At 37.8% G+C, this 15,000-nt stretch overlaps 1 protein-coding gene across 1 annotated transcript in view; it reads left to right on the top strand.

Moving 5' to 3' along the window:
* LOC118766417 overlaps nucleotides 1–15,000 on the top strand; it is a 52,984-nt gene that overhangs the window by 26,801 nt on the left and 11,183 nt on the right. Inside the window, exons 2-4 of the mRNA XM_036509814.1 lie at nucleotides 2,088–2,176; nucleotides 5,247–5,332; nucleotides 6,394–6,477. Of these exons, the coding sequence (XP_036365707.1) occupies nucleotides 2,088–2,176; nucleotides 5,247–5,332; nucleotides 6,394–6,477 (259 nt within the window). The remainder of the gene's footprint in view (nucleotides 1–2,087; nucleotides 2,177–5,246; nucleotides 5,333–6,393; nucleotides 6,478–15,000) is intronic.

The following is a 15,000-nucleotide window of genomic DNA, read 5'->3' as shown; positions in this document are numbered from 1 at the left end:
CTAGTAGTGACTTTTCTTGAAGATGGACAAAATTTGGTATTGCGCTGCTATCAAGTATCTGCAGAAAATGGCTTGGCCCCCAAAGACTTTCATGCTAACATGGTTACTATATAAGGTGATGATACTCCAGCTTTGTCAACTGCGTAAAAGTGGGCAGCTAAATTTAGGTGGGAAGGGGAGAGTCTTGAAAGTGACCCAAGGTCTGGATGTACTGCAACAACCACTACCCAGGAAAACATTGATCATGTTTACCACATGGTGATGGATGACAGGCGACTAGCTATAAATCAAATAGCCAATGCTATTAGCATAACCCATGTGAGAGTTGAGAATATTCTGCATGATGAACTTGGCCATGAAGAAGGTTTCTGTTTCGTGGGTGCCATGTCTTCTGACACTTGATTAAAAGCATACCAGGCTGATCATATCACACAAAACTTTAACATTGTTTGAGGCAGATCCAGATGGTTTCCTTGAGCATTTCCCAACACAGGACACGTTGGATTCATCACTTTGTGCCAGAAACAAATTGACAATCCATGCAGTGGAAACAGGCCTCCTCACCTGCTTCAAAGAAAGCCAAGTCCGTTCATCTGCAGAGAAGGTTATGGCTTCAGCTTTCGGGATGCAAAAGGCATTGTGTTTATTGACTATCTTCAAAAAGGCCTCATCATCAGTGGAAGGTACTATGCCAACTTACTGAGATGGTTACGAAAGGCTATCAAGACTAAATATCCAGGGAAACTGACGAAAAGGGACTTGTTTGATCAGGACAATGCTCCAGTGCACAAGTCCTTGGTTTCAATGGCTGCTGTGTATGACTGGTTTTGAACTGGTTGATCAGCCTCCCTATTCTCCAGATTTGGCCCCATCTGCCCATCATATGTTCTCCAGCATGAAAAACACACTTGGCTGGGAATCAGCATCATAGCAATGATGATATCATATCTGCTGTTGATGATGAAAGCTTCTACCCCAATGGAATCCAAGCACAGCAACACTGATGGAAAAAATGTGTGGACTGCAAGGCGGACTATGATGAAAAATAAACCTCATTTGGTCATATTCTATGAAAATATCTTGGTCAGCCTATGAACTTTTCAACCAATCTTCATGGCCTTGATCCAGCTGAGCTGTGATCTGATCAAAAGCATTTAAGCTTGTTTTCATACAGTGTCTATCCAAAACTACATTATCTACTGTGATGTTCCCATTTTTTTTTAGGTGATAGGTTGTGACCTGAAGGCTGTTTTTTGTTTAGCTGTTATTTCCTAGCAGATCAAGTGAATTTTGTTTGTTTTGGTGTGATGCTAGAATCATCATCATCATCATCATCATCATCATCATCATCTCCTCCACCACCACCACCACCACCAGTTTAATATCTATTTTTTTCAAAAAATGCTTATAATTATTATTTACATAAATATTATTATTTTTTCTCATATGTATGCCATACTATTTTATACTTGGTTTTAACTGAAAGAAAAACTAGGGTGTGACTTATACACAAGGCAAAGTTAAAACTATGAAGGGAAAAAATTGTACCAAGAGGTGTGATTATACACAAGTAAATATGGTACTCTTTTACTTGTTTCAGTTATGTGACTGTGGCCATGCTGGAGCACCACATTTAGTTGAGCAAATCGACCCCAGGACTTATTCTTTGTAAGCCTAGTACTTATTCTATCGGTTGTCAAGTGATGTTGGGGGGGGGGGACAAACACACACACACACACAAACATATATACACACATACATATATACGACAGGCTTCTTTCAGTTTCTGTCTACCAAATCCACTCACAAGGCTTTGGTCGGTCCGAGGCTATAGCAGAAGACACTTGCCCAAGATGCCATGCAGTGGGACTGAACCCGGAACCATGTGGTTGGTAAGCAAGCTACTTACCACACAGCCACTCCTGCGCCTACACTTAATTATATTTATACTCATTTGTCTATTGTCTTGTGTCTTTTGATAGTTTCAGTCTGAGGGCTGTGGCCATGCTGGGACATTGCCATATGCATTTATATTTCTGTTTCATTTTATTTTATCATAATGGATCAATATTTTGTTGTGTTTCTAGGAAATGTGAAAAATCTACTACTGATGGTTATCTCTCAGCAGGTGAACTGAAATACTTTCAAGGATCAGTTCGGACTCCCACACCATTTAGTGAGTAGCAATGCTGTTCAAGTTTTTAAATGCTGAGTTCTAATTTTGGAAGGTACCTGTAGAAGGGGTTGACCTAAGAAAGCATGAAACAAAGTGGTGAGAAAGGATCTTTGGATGCTGGGCCTCACTGAGAAAATGACAAGGGACTGGGAATTGTGGCGATTTGCTGTACTTGATAAGACATGTCAAAGCTAAGTAAAATCGCTGTCTTCCACACATACAGGCTTGTCCTTTCAGGTGCTGGTGTCACTTAAAAAGCACTCATGCTAGTGCTGTGTAAACATACCCATGCTGGTGTCATGTAAAAAAACATCCAGCACACTCTGTTAAGTAGTTGGCAGTAGGAAGGGCATCCGACCGTAGAAACCATGCCACAACAGATAGTTGGAGTCTTCTCTATGTCAAACTGTCCAACCCATGCCAGCATGGAAAGTGGATGTTAACACTGATGATGATGATGATGATGATGAAAATGCTTCAAATATTTTACTTATTGGTTCTCTATTTGAACAACCTTACAGTAATAAGGGTAGGTAAAACATGTAGGGATTTTTAACTACTCTGTTAGGATGAGAGAAGGCAAATGTAGGGTTTTAGAAATTTTAACTTCTCAACAGGAATGAGGGAAGGTAAACATGTATGGACACTCATGTTAAATTGATTTTAAGAATGTTAGTGTTATGCATTAGATGACAATTTGGCAGAATTGTTAAATTGTCAGAATGTTCTAGCTCACTCTTCTCTGAGTTCAAATCCTGCTGTAATCAACTTTGTTTTGCATGCAGTTGCGGTGGGGGGGGGGGTCAATAAATAAAGTACCATTTCTCTTCTTTATTTTTTTTTTGCTTTTGAAAATAGTTACATTGCTTTGTAAGAAGAGTAATAATAGAAGACATCTTTATCTTTATCTAGTTTCAGCTCACGAGCTGTGGCCATGCTGGGGCACCGCCATTTGGTGTTGCTACATGATTTTACTTGACGAGTGCTTTTTAGCAATTGCCATTTGGTGCATGAGAGAGTTCGATGCAGCTGCCTTCATCTGCACCTCCTGCCGTGAAGTTGGTTCATCTGGGACACCTGACAAGAAGAGATCCAGTTTTATTTTAAAGACATCTGCATCCACCCCATGCAGGTCTCTCAGGTTCTTTGGGAAGATATTGAAGAGCTGTGGGCCTCTGAAGCCCAGACTATCACAGTATCTTGTCCTACATCTTGATGGCAAATTTGGAGTCCTTGGCACTATGCAGTGGCACCCATAGGATAAATATAAATATTACTTTCTCCAGAAACAAAAAAAGAGTTGAGTATATAGCTAGAAACAACTCATAGAAAAACAGATATGCAACTAGAACTATTGAAAGATGAGCCAATGTGCAGTTCAGCATGGAATGGTAATACAGAAAAATGTGATGTATTATGTAACAATACAAGACTTCTATTTTCTCACAATATTTGACTGAAGGTGAAAATCAAGATGGTGAACTGGTGAAGTGGGTGGGGAACACTAGAAAGTTAAGTAAAATTGGTCTAGAGCAGAAGTTGGTAAAGTGGTCAGTATTGACCTCGGGGTGCGTGTGGCATCTATGAGATCATCCAAGGAGTCGATAAACATTAAATTTCCTGACTATATCAATATAACATAACTGAATTTTTATTGCTCTTTATCAATTTTTTTCAAATATTTCCATTAAATTTCTTTAAATATTTCATATTAAAAACTGGTAATGACACAAAAGAACAAAGGAATTATCATTTTAAAATCAAGAAATTTTTTATTAATTAGTCTTTTGAATTTTATTTTAAACATTTATATAATGGGGTTCAATAAGTTAACGTTGATTCTATGAAGGGGTTAGTGATATGATAAGTTTATCGACTCCTACTCTAGAGTAAGGTACTCTAGCCTGGTCACAGTCAAATGACTGAAACCAGCAAAAGAATAAAAGAAGAGTATTTGTGAAAGACTGTAATGTCACAAATTTTTGAGGACAGAGTGTAAGTGACTTGCTTGGGGCTCTCCTTCCCCACTAAGTAATTATCAACCCTAGGAAGAATGGAAGGTAAAATTGTAATTAACCCTTTTGTTACCATATTTCTGTTGAGATGCTTTGTGTTTCTTTCAATTAATTTTTAAAATAACAAAGAATTTAGTAAAATAACTTAGTTATCATTAAGCTAGTGCTAGGAACAAATTGTAACTAAGGTTTGGTGGAAGTTTTTAATTCAGAGCTTTTGAAAACAAGACATTTGTACTACAGAGCCAGAGGTGGTTTCAGCCAGGTTGGTATCAAAAGGGTTAAATGCTGCAAATTATTTGTCTGGTGCCCTACCAGTTCTCCTATCCTCATCTCACCTTTCCTCATCACCCACATTGTGTCTTTGCCCTCTCGAGGCCCCCATATTCACCACTGCCCTCATTTTTCACCAAAATGTTTTCTCTCTGGTAATTTTCTCTCTGTTCATGTTTTCCTTGCAGCCATCAACTTATTTTTTTCATTGCTATTTCCTGGGTCCTGGAGGAAGAGACAATGCCCATGACCTTTGCAAATTCTCTGAGACCAGAGACATTGATGCCTTTGCTGTTCCACCTAAACTGTTGTAAGCTGACACCTGCAGGAAATATAAGCAGGGAGAGGATTCCAGAGGATCAATATTCTGGGAGGAAGGCCTGGGTATAGTTATTTACGAGGGGCCTGAGGAGTAGTTGGATGATGAGAGAAAATGATGTGTTGGTTAGAAATGGCAGTAGCAAAAGACCAGCTTGGATGGTTATTATCATTATTATTAAGAAGGTAGTGAGCTGGCTGAATCATTAGCACACTGGACGAAATACTTAGCAGTATTTCTTTGCTGTTATGTTCTGAGTTCAAATTTCGCCAAGGTCAACTCTGCCTCTCATCCTTTCAGGGTCGATAAATTAAGTGTGAGTTGAGTACCAGGGTGGATATAATCGACTTACCCCCCTCCCTCAAATTTTCAGGCCTTGTGCCTACAGCAGAAAAAATTATTTGTTGTTGTAGTAGAAATAACTATATTGTTGGATATTTCTTTCTGTTTTGCTTTTTGGTAGCTGGGCCTTATGAAAATATGGTGTTTCCAGAAGATCTATCTCTGTTAGACTGCATGCTGTGTGGAGGGAAATTCCTCAATCTAAAGGCAAGATTCATTTAATTCTTTTATTCTTTTATTCTTTTACTTGTTTCAGTCATTTGACTGTGGCCATGCTGGAGCACCACCTTGAGCTGTTTTATTTGAACAACTCGACTCCCAGGACATATTTTTTTAAGTCTAATACCTATTCTATCGGTCTCTTTTGCTGAACTGCTAAGTTACAGGTATGTAAACACACCATCACTGGTTGTCAAGCAGTGATGGGGTGACAAACAGACACAAAGATACACACAAATAAATACAAATGAACGTGTATATATATATATATGTCCTATCCTTATATGCATGGAAGATGGATGTTAAACGATGATGATGATGACACTAGATAATGATATTTCTATGATGGGCTTCTTTCAGTTTCTGTCTACCACCAAATCCACTCACAAGGCTTTGGTCGGCTTGAGGCTATAGTAAAAGAAACTTGCTGAAGGTGCCAAGTAGTAGGACTGAGCCTGGAACCATGTACTTGGGAAGCAATCTTCTTACCACACAGCCACACCTGTGCCTGTCCTTTTACATTTAAACTTTGCTGTCAATCATGTCTTTTGGCCTCTACCTCTATGATGCATAGATTGAATGGTTTCCTCACCATCTGAGTGGTTTTTTGTTTTTTTGATGACATTAAAGATTTTTCCATTTCGTTGTCACCATCACCATTGCTATCATTACCATGATGATGATGATGATGATGATGATGATAATCATGATCATGATCATCTTCATCATTATCATCATCATGCAGTTGTCATTGTCATTCCCATCCTCCTCCCCTCCTCCTTGTCGTCGTCATCATCATCATCATTATCATCACTGTTATCACCATCAATATTGCTGTTGTCATTGTCATCCTGATAATCATTCCCATCATTCTCCTCCTCATCATCATCATTTTTGTCATTTCCATCACCACCACCACCACCACCACCATCATTATCACCATGATGATGACGATGATGATTATCATCATCATCATCATCATCATCATCATCATCAATATCAAATCAATCCAAAGCTTACCAAGTCTGCTTATTGTTTTGTGTTTACAGGCCCAGTTTATATGCACACTTCCCAACATTAATTATTTGGGAGACACCTTAACCAGTATCAACCTTTCTTTCAATCATTTCACAGTAAGTCTTGTTTTCTTTTTTCCTTCTCCTTATCTTAATCTTTCACAACTTCTATCTCCATTTCTTTTTAAACCCCATTTCCCCAGCTTTTTGTACCTTGTTTTCCAACACCAACATTGTCAAGACTGCTTACATTTGCTTTTATTTTTTTGCCTGCTTTTCTTTTTTTTTTTTTGTTATTTAAGATATTTGTTATTTAGGCATAGGAGTGGCTGTGTGGTAAGTAGCTTGCTTATGAACCACATGGTTCCGGGTTCAGTCCCACTGCGTGGCACCTTGGGTAAGTGTCTTCTACTAAAGCTTGGAGCCAACCAAAGCCTTGTGAGTGGATTTGGTAGACAGAAACTGAAGGAAGCCCATCGTATATACGTATATATATATATGTGTATATGTGTGTATATATGTTTGTGTGTCTGTGTTTGTCCCCCCAACATCGCTTGACAACCGATGTTGGTATGTTTATGTCCCTGTAACTTAGCGGTTCGGCAAAAGAGACCGATAGAATATGTACTGGGCTTACAAAGAATAAGTCCTGGGGTCGATTTGCTTGACTAAAAAGGCGGTGCTCCAGCATGGCCACAGTAAAATGATTGAAACAAGTAAAAAGAGTAAAGAGTAAGATAGTAGGGTGTGATGTCAGGAAGATTCTTACTTCTATTTCTAACATTTTAAGTGACCACATAGGAGCTGTAATTGTGTGTGTGTGTGTGTGTATGTATGTGCTTGGAAGAAACCATTATGTGTGTATGAAGCATTGCTTTGATGTTGGTTGCATTTGGGCTTTACAAGGTGGTGAGCAGGCAGAATTGGTAGCATTTCAAGCAAAATGCTTAGCAGCATTTCGTCTGTCCTTATGTTCTGAGTTCAAATTCTGCCAAGGTTAACTTTGCCTTTCATCCTTTTGGGGTCAATGAAATAAGTACCAGTTGAGCACTAGGGTCGATGTAATTGACTAAACCTCTCCCTCAAAATTGCTGGCCTTGTGCTGAAAATTTGAAACCAGAATTGGACTTTATGTTTTAGCTGCAATTAAAGTCTGAAGGAGAAATACCTAGAATTTTGGGTGGTTGGTTTATTGACCGAGTGGTTAACTGGTTGGTTTATTGATTGGTTAGTTGGTTCATTTGTTCGGAGGCTGGTTTGTTGATTTGTTGGTTATTTGGTTGATTAGTTGATTATCTTGATTGGTTGATTGGTTTGATTGGTTGATTTACTGGTTGGTTGATTGATTGGTTAATTGTTTGATTGGGTGATTGGTTGGTTTGTTGGTTGATTGGTTGATTGACTGGTTGGTTGATTGATTGGTTGATTGATTGGTTGATTCGTTGGTTGATTGGTTGATGGGTTGGCTGGTTGATTGAATGGTTGATTCGTTGATTGATTGGTTGATTGACTAGTTGGTTGATTGATTGATTGTTTGGTTGATTGGTTGATTGATTGATTGATTGGTTGATTGGCTGGCTGATTGACTGACTGATTGATTGATTGGTTTGATTGGTTGATTGACTAGTTGGTTGATTGATTGGTTGATTGTTTGATTGGTTGGTTGATTGGTTGGCTGGTTGATTGGTTGATTGATTGGTTGATTGATTGATTGATTAGTTGATTAGTTGGTTGATTGGTTGATGCTTTGGCTGGTTGATTGAATGGTTGATTGATTGATTGACTGGGTAGTTGATTGATTGATTATTTGGTTGGTTGATTGGTTGACGGTTGACTGATTGTTTGATTGGTTGGCTGGTTGATTGACTGGTTGGTTGATTGGTTGATTGATTGGTTTATTGATTGGTTGGTTGGATGATTGTTCGGTGGTTGGTTGCTTGGTTGGTGTCACCAGTCAACAGTAAAACATAGCTCAGCCTAGCTCTAGGCATGACAGAAAATATCAAATACAAAACTTCAAACCTATCTAAATTTGTCTGGAAACCTTGTTCACCCTACCCACCCTTACCGACAACTATCACCATTGTCATCACTATCACAACCACCACCACCACAATAATGATGACAATGACAATGATGACAATGACCACCACTACTACATATACTACTACTAACATACATACCAGTGCTACTGCAAACAAGAACTCATATACCATCACCAACATTATTGCCACTACTGCCCATGCTACTATCATTATAGCAACCGCCTTAACTGCAACCATGACCTCAACCACAATCATACCACTTTCACAAATACCTCAAACACAACCACTGCCATCACTACCACAGTTATCACCATCACCACCATCATGGCCATCATCATCGCTGCCACCACTGATACTACCGCGCCCACTACTACCACAAGTTCTACTGCTACATTCATACTATGACCAACTAGCTATCACAACCATCACTACTACAACCCCCATCACTACTACTACTACTACTACTACTAACTACTACTACTACTACTACTACTACTACTACTACTACTACATAACCCTAAAGGTAATAAAGTAATCATGTGATGGAGTTTTGAAAGTGAAAGTAAATAAACTAAACCATAAAAATAAAAATATAGAAATGAAAGCAAAACCAAAAATTATTCTTTTTTTTTTTGTATTCTTGGAAAAAACCCAAAGATTTTTCAGCATTGATTTTAAATGTTGTTCTTGTAGTTGGAGAAGGCAAAATACCACCAGATTTGAAGAATACTATTATTGTAACAATATTTGTGGCTCGGTGGTTAAGAAGCTAGGTCTTGTATTCAGTCCCACCATGATATCAGGTTCAATCTCAGTGCATGGCACCTTCAAATGCCTTTGTGCACCTTCTACTATTGCTCTGGGCTGACCAAAGCATCATGGGTAGATATGGTACATGGAAACTGAAAGAAGCCTGTCATAAATAGGTGCAGGTATAGCTGTGTGGTGGGAAGCTTGCTTCCCAACATCATGGTTCTGGGTTCAGTCCCATTGTGTGGCACCTTGAGCAGGTGTCTTCTATTATAGCCTTGAGCCTATCAAAGCCTTGTGAGTGGATTTGGTAGACAGAAACTGAAAGAAGCCTATCTTCTAAATATATATATATATATATATACATACACACACACACACACATATATATATATATATATTGCCAAATCAGATTGGAGCATGGTACAGCATCCTGGCTTGTCAAGTTCTCAGTCAAACTGTCCAACCCATGGCAGCATGGAAAGCGGATGTTACACGATGATGATCATCATCATATATGTATGTGGTGTGCATGTGTGAGTTTGTTTATGTGTTTGTGTCTTCATGGGTATGTATTTGTGTGTATGTGTGTGTATGTATGTGGGTGTTTGTGTTTTTGTGTCTGTGTTTGTCCTGCACCACTGATTGCCAACCAGTGTTGGTGTGTTTACATCCCCATAACTTAACAGTTTGGCAAAACAAAACCAACAGAATAAGTACCAGGCTTACAAAAACATAAGTACTGGGGTCCATTCATTTAGCTAAAAGTTCTACAAGGTGGTGCCCCAGCATGGCCACATTCTAATGACTGAAGCAAGTAAAAGATATATATACATATATATGTATATGTATATATACACACACACACACACATATATTTCTGTGTGAGTTAGAGGCTGGGAAACCAACCACCCAACTAAGGGATAGTGCCTATGCCTATCCAATATACTGCTGGTAGTGTACCCAATTATTCATACCCAAGTGCTATTTATTGTGTAGCAATCTCGCAATTGAGTGTTATATATGGGCAGGAGTAAAAAGTGGTTTACCCTTAATTTATACGGCAAATAAGAAAATGGAGAGGATGCAAAAACGACATGCATCAGTTGGTAGACATTCAAGTATGTCTATTTATTCAAAAGTATTCGAGAGTATTAGAAGAATATATACACATGTAATAACCATTTGTTACATACACATGTACCAATATTACAGAAAAGAGCAAAAGAGCAAAAGATCAGATTGTCAGTAGGTTCTAGTTCCTTACGGTCGTTTCTGCCAAGAGGCAATGAAATTCTCCATGCCATTTCCATCTCCTCAGTGTTCTGCAGGGATGGGCAGATAAAGTTTGGATGATGAATATGCCTCTAGGCTTCTTCAGAGGGTCTAAGTGGTCTAAGAAACAGTTAACAATAGGTACAGTGTGACTGTCTTTTTGAAGGGGCAGAAAAAGAATAGGAGCAAACATGGAGATGTTAGTGAAGCACAACTTATTAAAATTATTTGGGTATAGGAAGGGAAATAAGCTACAGACTTCCCGTGATGTATTCCAAGATCCATGTTATTTCATCCAATTGTAGATAGGTGAATATAATTGTTCTCAGGAGGAGTTTTTTCAGGAAGGGTGAATTTAGGTAGTAGTTTGCATTATGTTTACATAGAAATACAGTGGTGGATTTGAAGGTAGTCCATGTTACGGAGGCGAAAGTTTATATGTAAAGTGCTAGCTAGTAGGTGCAACGTTGCGGATGGTATGGCATAAGCAGCATATGATAGTGATCCCATCATGGGGAAATTTGGTATATGAGTATACTAATGAAAGTAAGGAACCAGGTGGGACCAAAGTGTGGTGTTAGTGTTTGTTATTTTTTGCCAATCAACAAGTCTTGGAATCCCTGTGTGTAGTGGAGTGAGGGTCATGGTCAGTCCTACAACCAAATTGGTCAGCTATTTTTTTGAAAAACATGACGTGGTTACGGTTCGTTGGTGGTTAACTGATAAAACAAAACCAAACAAATCAAATAAATAAATAAATAAACCATGGCCATTATGGGCAAGTAAATGAGCAAAATAAAATTAAAAACAAGTAAATCAGTGCAATAACTAAAACAATAGGACTAAGGGGAGAGGATCCTAAAGGACAACATAAGAAAATAAGAAAACTAAAAGAGTATAAACATATAAAAATATAAACATATAAAACATGTATCTATCTATCGGGGAGGGGGTCTACTGTATATGATTAAATGTAATGTAGGAGCTGGACAGGGGATTCATTCTATCCTTTCAAAAAGACCATCACACTGTACCTATTGTTAACTGTTTCTTATATGTATTAGCCCTCCCAACCACTTACCCTCTGAAGAAGCCTAGAGGCACAGTCATCATCCAAACTTTATCTGCCCATCCCTGCAGAACACTGAGGAGATGGAAATGGCATGGAGGATTTCATTGCCTCTTGGCAGAAATGGCTATAAGGAACTAGAACCTACTGGCAATCTGATCTTTTGCTCTTTTGCTCTTTTCTGTAATATTGGTACATGTGTATGTAACAAATGGTTATTACATGTGTATATATTCTTCTAATACTCTCGAATACTTTTGAATAAATAGACATACTTGAATGTCTACTGGCTGATGTATGTTATTTTTGCATCCTCTCCATTTTCTTATTTGCTATATATATATATACATATGTGTATACACACACACACACACATATATGTATATACACATATGTACCCACAACACACACAACACACACATATATATATGTGTGTGTAAGTATATATCATCCCAGCATGGACAATGGACGCTAAATGCTGCTGCTGATGATGATATGTGTGTGTGTGTGAGTACGTGTGTATATGTATTGCATGTACTCTTGTTAAGACATCATATGATAACTGTAAAAGGATATCACTGTCTTGTACTAGTGAAGTTATTCATTTGCAGTCTTCTGTGGAAAACCTATCTGGCCATGGGGGAAATATTACCTTCCTTTGAAAACAGATAAGGGTTGGTGGCAGGAAGGGCATCTGGACATAGAAAATCTGACTCTACAAATTCCGTCTTGACCTATACAAGCATGGACAAATGGATGATGAGTGATGATGATGATGATGAAGATGAGGATGATGAGTATGATGAGAATGATGGTAATGATGCTGATGCTGATAATGATGATGATGAAAAGCAGGAGGATGCGGATGAGGATGATGTTAATGCTGCTGCTGCTGATGCTGATGATGATGATGATGTTTAAGAACAAGAGGACAAGGAAGTGGATGATGGTAATGATGTCGATGATGATGATGATGATGATGATGATGATGATGATAATGGTAGTGGTGATGATGATGAAAGCGTAAGGAATGGAAACAACTGAGGTATTTCTCTTCTCACCATTCCTGGATATATTCTTGGAAAAATTTATTTTGATAGATTGATTCCAATCTATCACATGTTCTTCCAGAAAGCCAATCCGGGTTCAAACCGGATCATAAAATGGTTGATGTGATCCTATCCTGACAATAGATCCAGGAAAATTGTGCCGAACAACATTGTTCTCTCTACATAATTTACTCTGATCTTGTCAAGACTTTCGATTCAATGCTACATGACAGACATCTAAAGCATTGAAGAACCTTGGATGCTTTAGATGTCTTCATTGCTTCTTAAGATCCGTCAAGGCTTTTCATGAAGATATGACAGGACAGATTAATCTACAGGGGAAACTTTTCTTCGTGCTGAGAAGACCAGACCATGGGAAAGACCTGACTGCTCACGCAATAACGATGTATTGAATATTAGAAAAAAACAAATGCTGTTAGTGATGAAACCTGAGAGCTATAATATTTGTATTTATCTATCTGACTGTCTGTCTGCCTGCTGTCTGTCTGTCTACCTGTCTATCTATTTGCCTATCTATCACTCTAACTTTCTCTCTCTCTCTCTCCCTATATATATATATATATATATATATATATATATACGCCATGTTGATTCGCTAGCTTCTGCACGCATTTTTTTCTCTCCTTCTTTCTCTCCGTGTTTCTTTTCTGTGTATCTTTCTGTTGAAGAGCGTAGGCTCGAAACGTAAAAGACTTGTTTTATTTATATTCCTGAGCGCCATACTAATACAATTGTTTGTTTGTATTCCACCTGCCTTCGTCTTTTGTTTATTTTCATAAAGCTTCCCGTTATATATATATGTATATAACAAAAGATGGAGTGTGTTTCTACACAGGAAAAAATATAGGCAAATTTGTTGTTGAAGATGCACCTAAATTTGGAAAACTTGTAATTGTTTAAAATACATTTATTTACATATATACCAAACTAGTTTCAATGATATATTTTGTTTATCAATGGTAAAAGTTTAAAATTATGAATTAGAAAAACATCTTTAAAAGTTTCAATGTTGACAAATTAAAGTGTTTCAATGTCGGCAAATTAAAATGTTCATAACAGCCAAATTTCGAATTATGAATTAGGATGACATGTACAGAAATTTCAATGTTGACAAGTTTAAATGTTAATAGCAGTCAATAATATTAAAGCTGTACATTAATTTCTTTGAATGTACAAAGCTCATTAATGTTAGTAGTGATCGACAAGAAATGAAAATCATCAAAGTTTCAATCAAACTGAATTAAGAGAGAAAAAACAAGGGAGAATTGAAGACAGTAAAAAAGGGAAATTTGGTTTACAGTTTCTCTGATCCTCTTTCTGTGGGAGCTTTTGCTTGTAGCAGTATGTTTTGGAATCGAGTGTATTTATAATTTTTTCTGCAAGTGGATCTGATTTTTGATTTGTTAAAATACTGGTGATGTCTTGTTTTTCCAGTGGTCAAATTTGTCGTTCTGCCTGGTTGGCTTTTCTGTGGGGAACAGTCATCAGTCATTCTGGTTGATTGATTCTCTTAAAGGGTCAATTTGTTGTATTTGCTGACGTTAGGTTTTTATTGGTCTAGGGTTAGGTGATGTCAGCAACTGGTGTTTGTATGGTGACTTGGAGTTGCAGTTTTGAAACCTAGGTGGAAGACTGTTACTAAAGTTTTTAAAAATTGCTTGTTGTTCCTGGTTGTTTTTTTTGTGGACAATTTGAGTCTTTTTCCATTTTCTCTTTATTGTTTTTTCTTCTTTATAAATGATATTCAGCTGTGGTTTATATTTTTTAATGAGTATGCTTTCCTTATTTAAATGGAATTGGGTTGAAGTGTTTCCGGTGCATTGATAGAGAGAGATTTAATATTTCGGGTTTATGTCTACGGAGCATTGGTCTATGTGCCTGCTTATGGGAATTTTCCTAGTCGCGGGGTCCTGGATTTGTTGTCTGTGCACCATAAGACTATCCCTCAAAGTTAAGCTAGTTTGACCTATGTAGTCCCCACCACACCCTCCACATTTGAGAACATAGATTAAGTTCTTTGGAGCACAGGTGAAGTGATTTTTTATGGTAAAAGTTTGACCTGACTTAAATTTGTATGTTGAGCCCTCTAAGAGGAAGTTGCAAGTTCCGCAGTTAGGGTAGTTGCACTTTTTGACTTGTTGGGTCGTATTTTTGGTGGGTAATTTGCGCATCTGACTGGGCCAAATGCTCACTCATCAATTTCAGCCAAATTTAGTTAATATATACTTAAACTGTCTAATGCAACATATAATATTTATTAACAAGGAGCCATGTTAGTGTTGATTTGTGGATTCGATCCTGGCTGGGGTTAGCTCAGCATTTTTCAGTCTTTTGTCTGTATTTAAAAATTGCTGCTTCAAATCAGAGAATAAAATATTATTATATTATTATACAGTTGTCATACTATGAGCCTTCCATAGTAACTTTTCCT

The sequence above is a fragment of the Octopus sinensis genome, linkage group LG15, assembly GCF_006345805.1.
Source record: "Octopus sinensis linkage group LG15, ASM634580v1, whole genome shotgun sequence".
In the NCBI taxonomy this organism is placed as follows: Eukaryota; Metazoa; Mollusca; class Cephalopoda; order Octopoda; family Octopodidae; genus Octopus; species Octopus sinensis.
The sequence above is the reverse complement of the archived record's forward strand: the minus strand, read 5'-3'. Positions and strand labels throughout refer to the sequence as shown.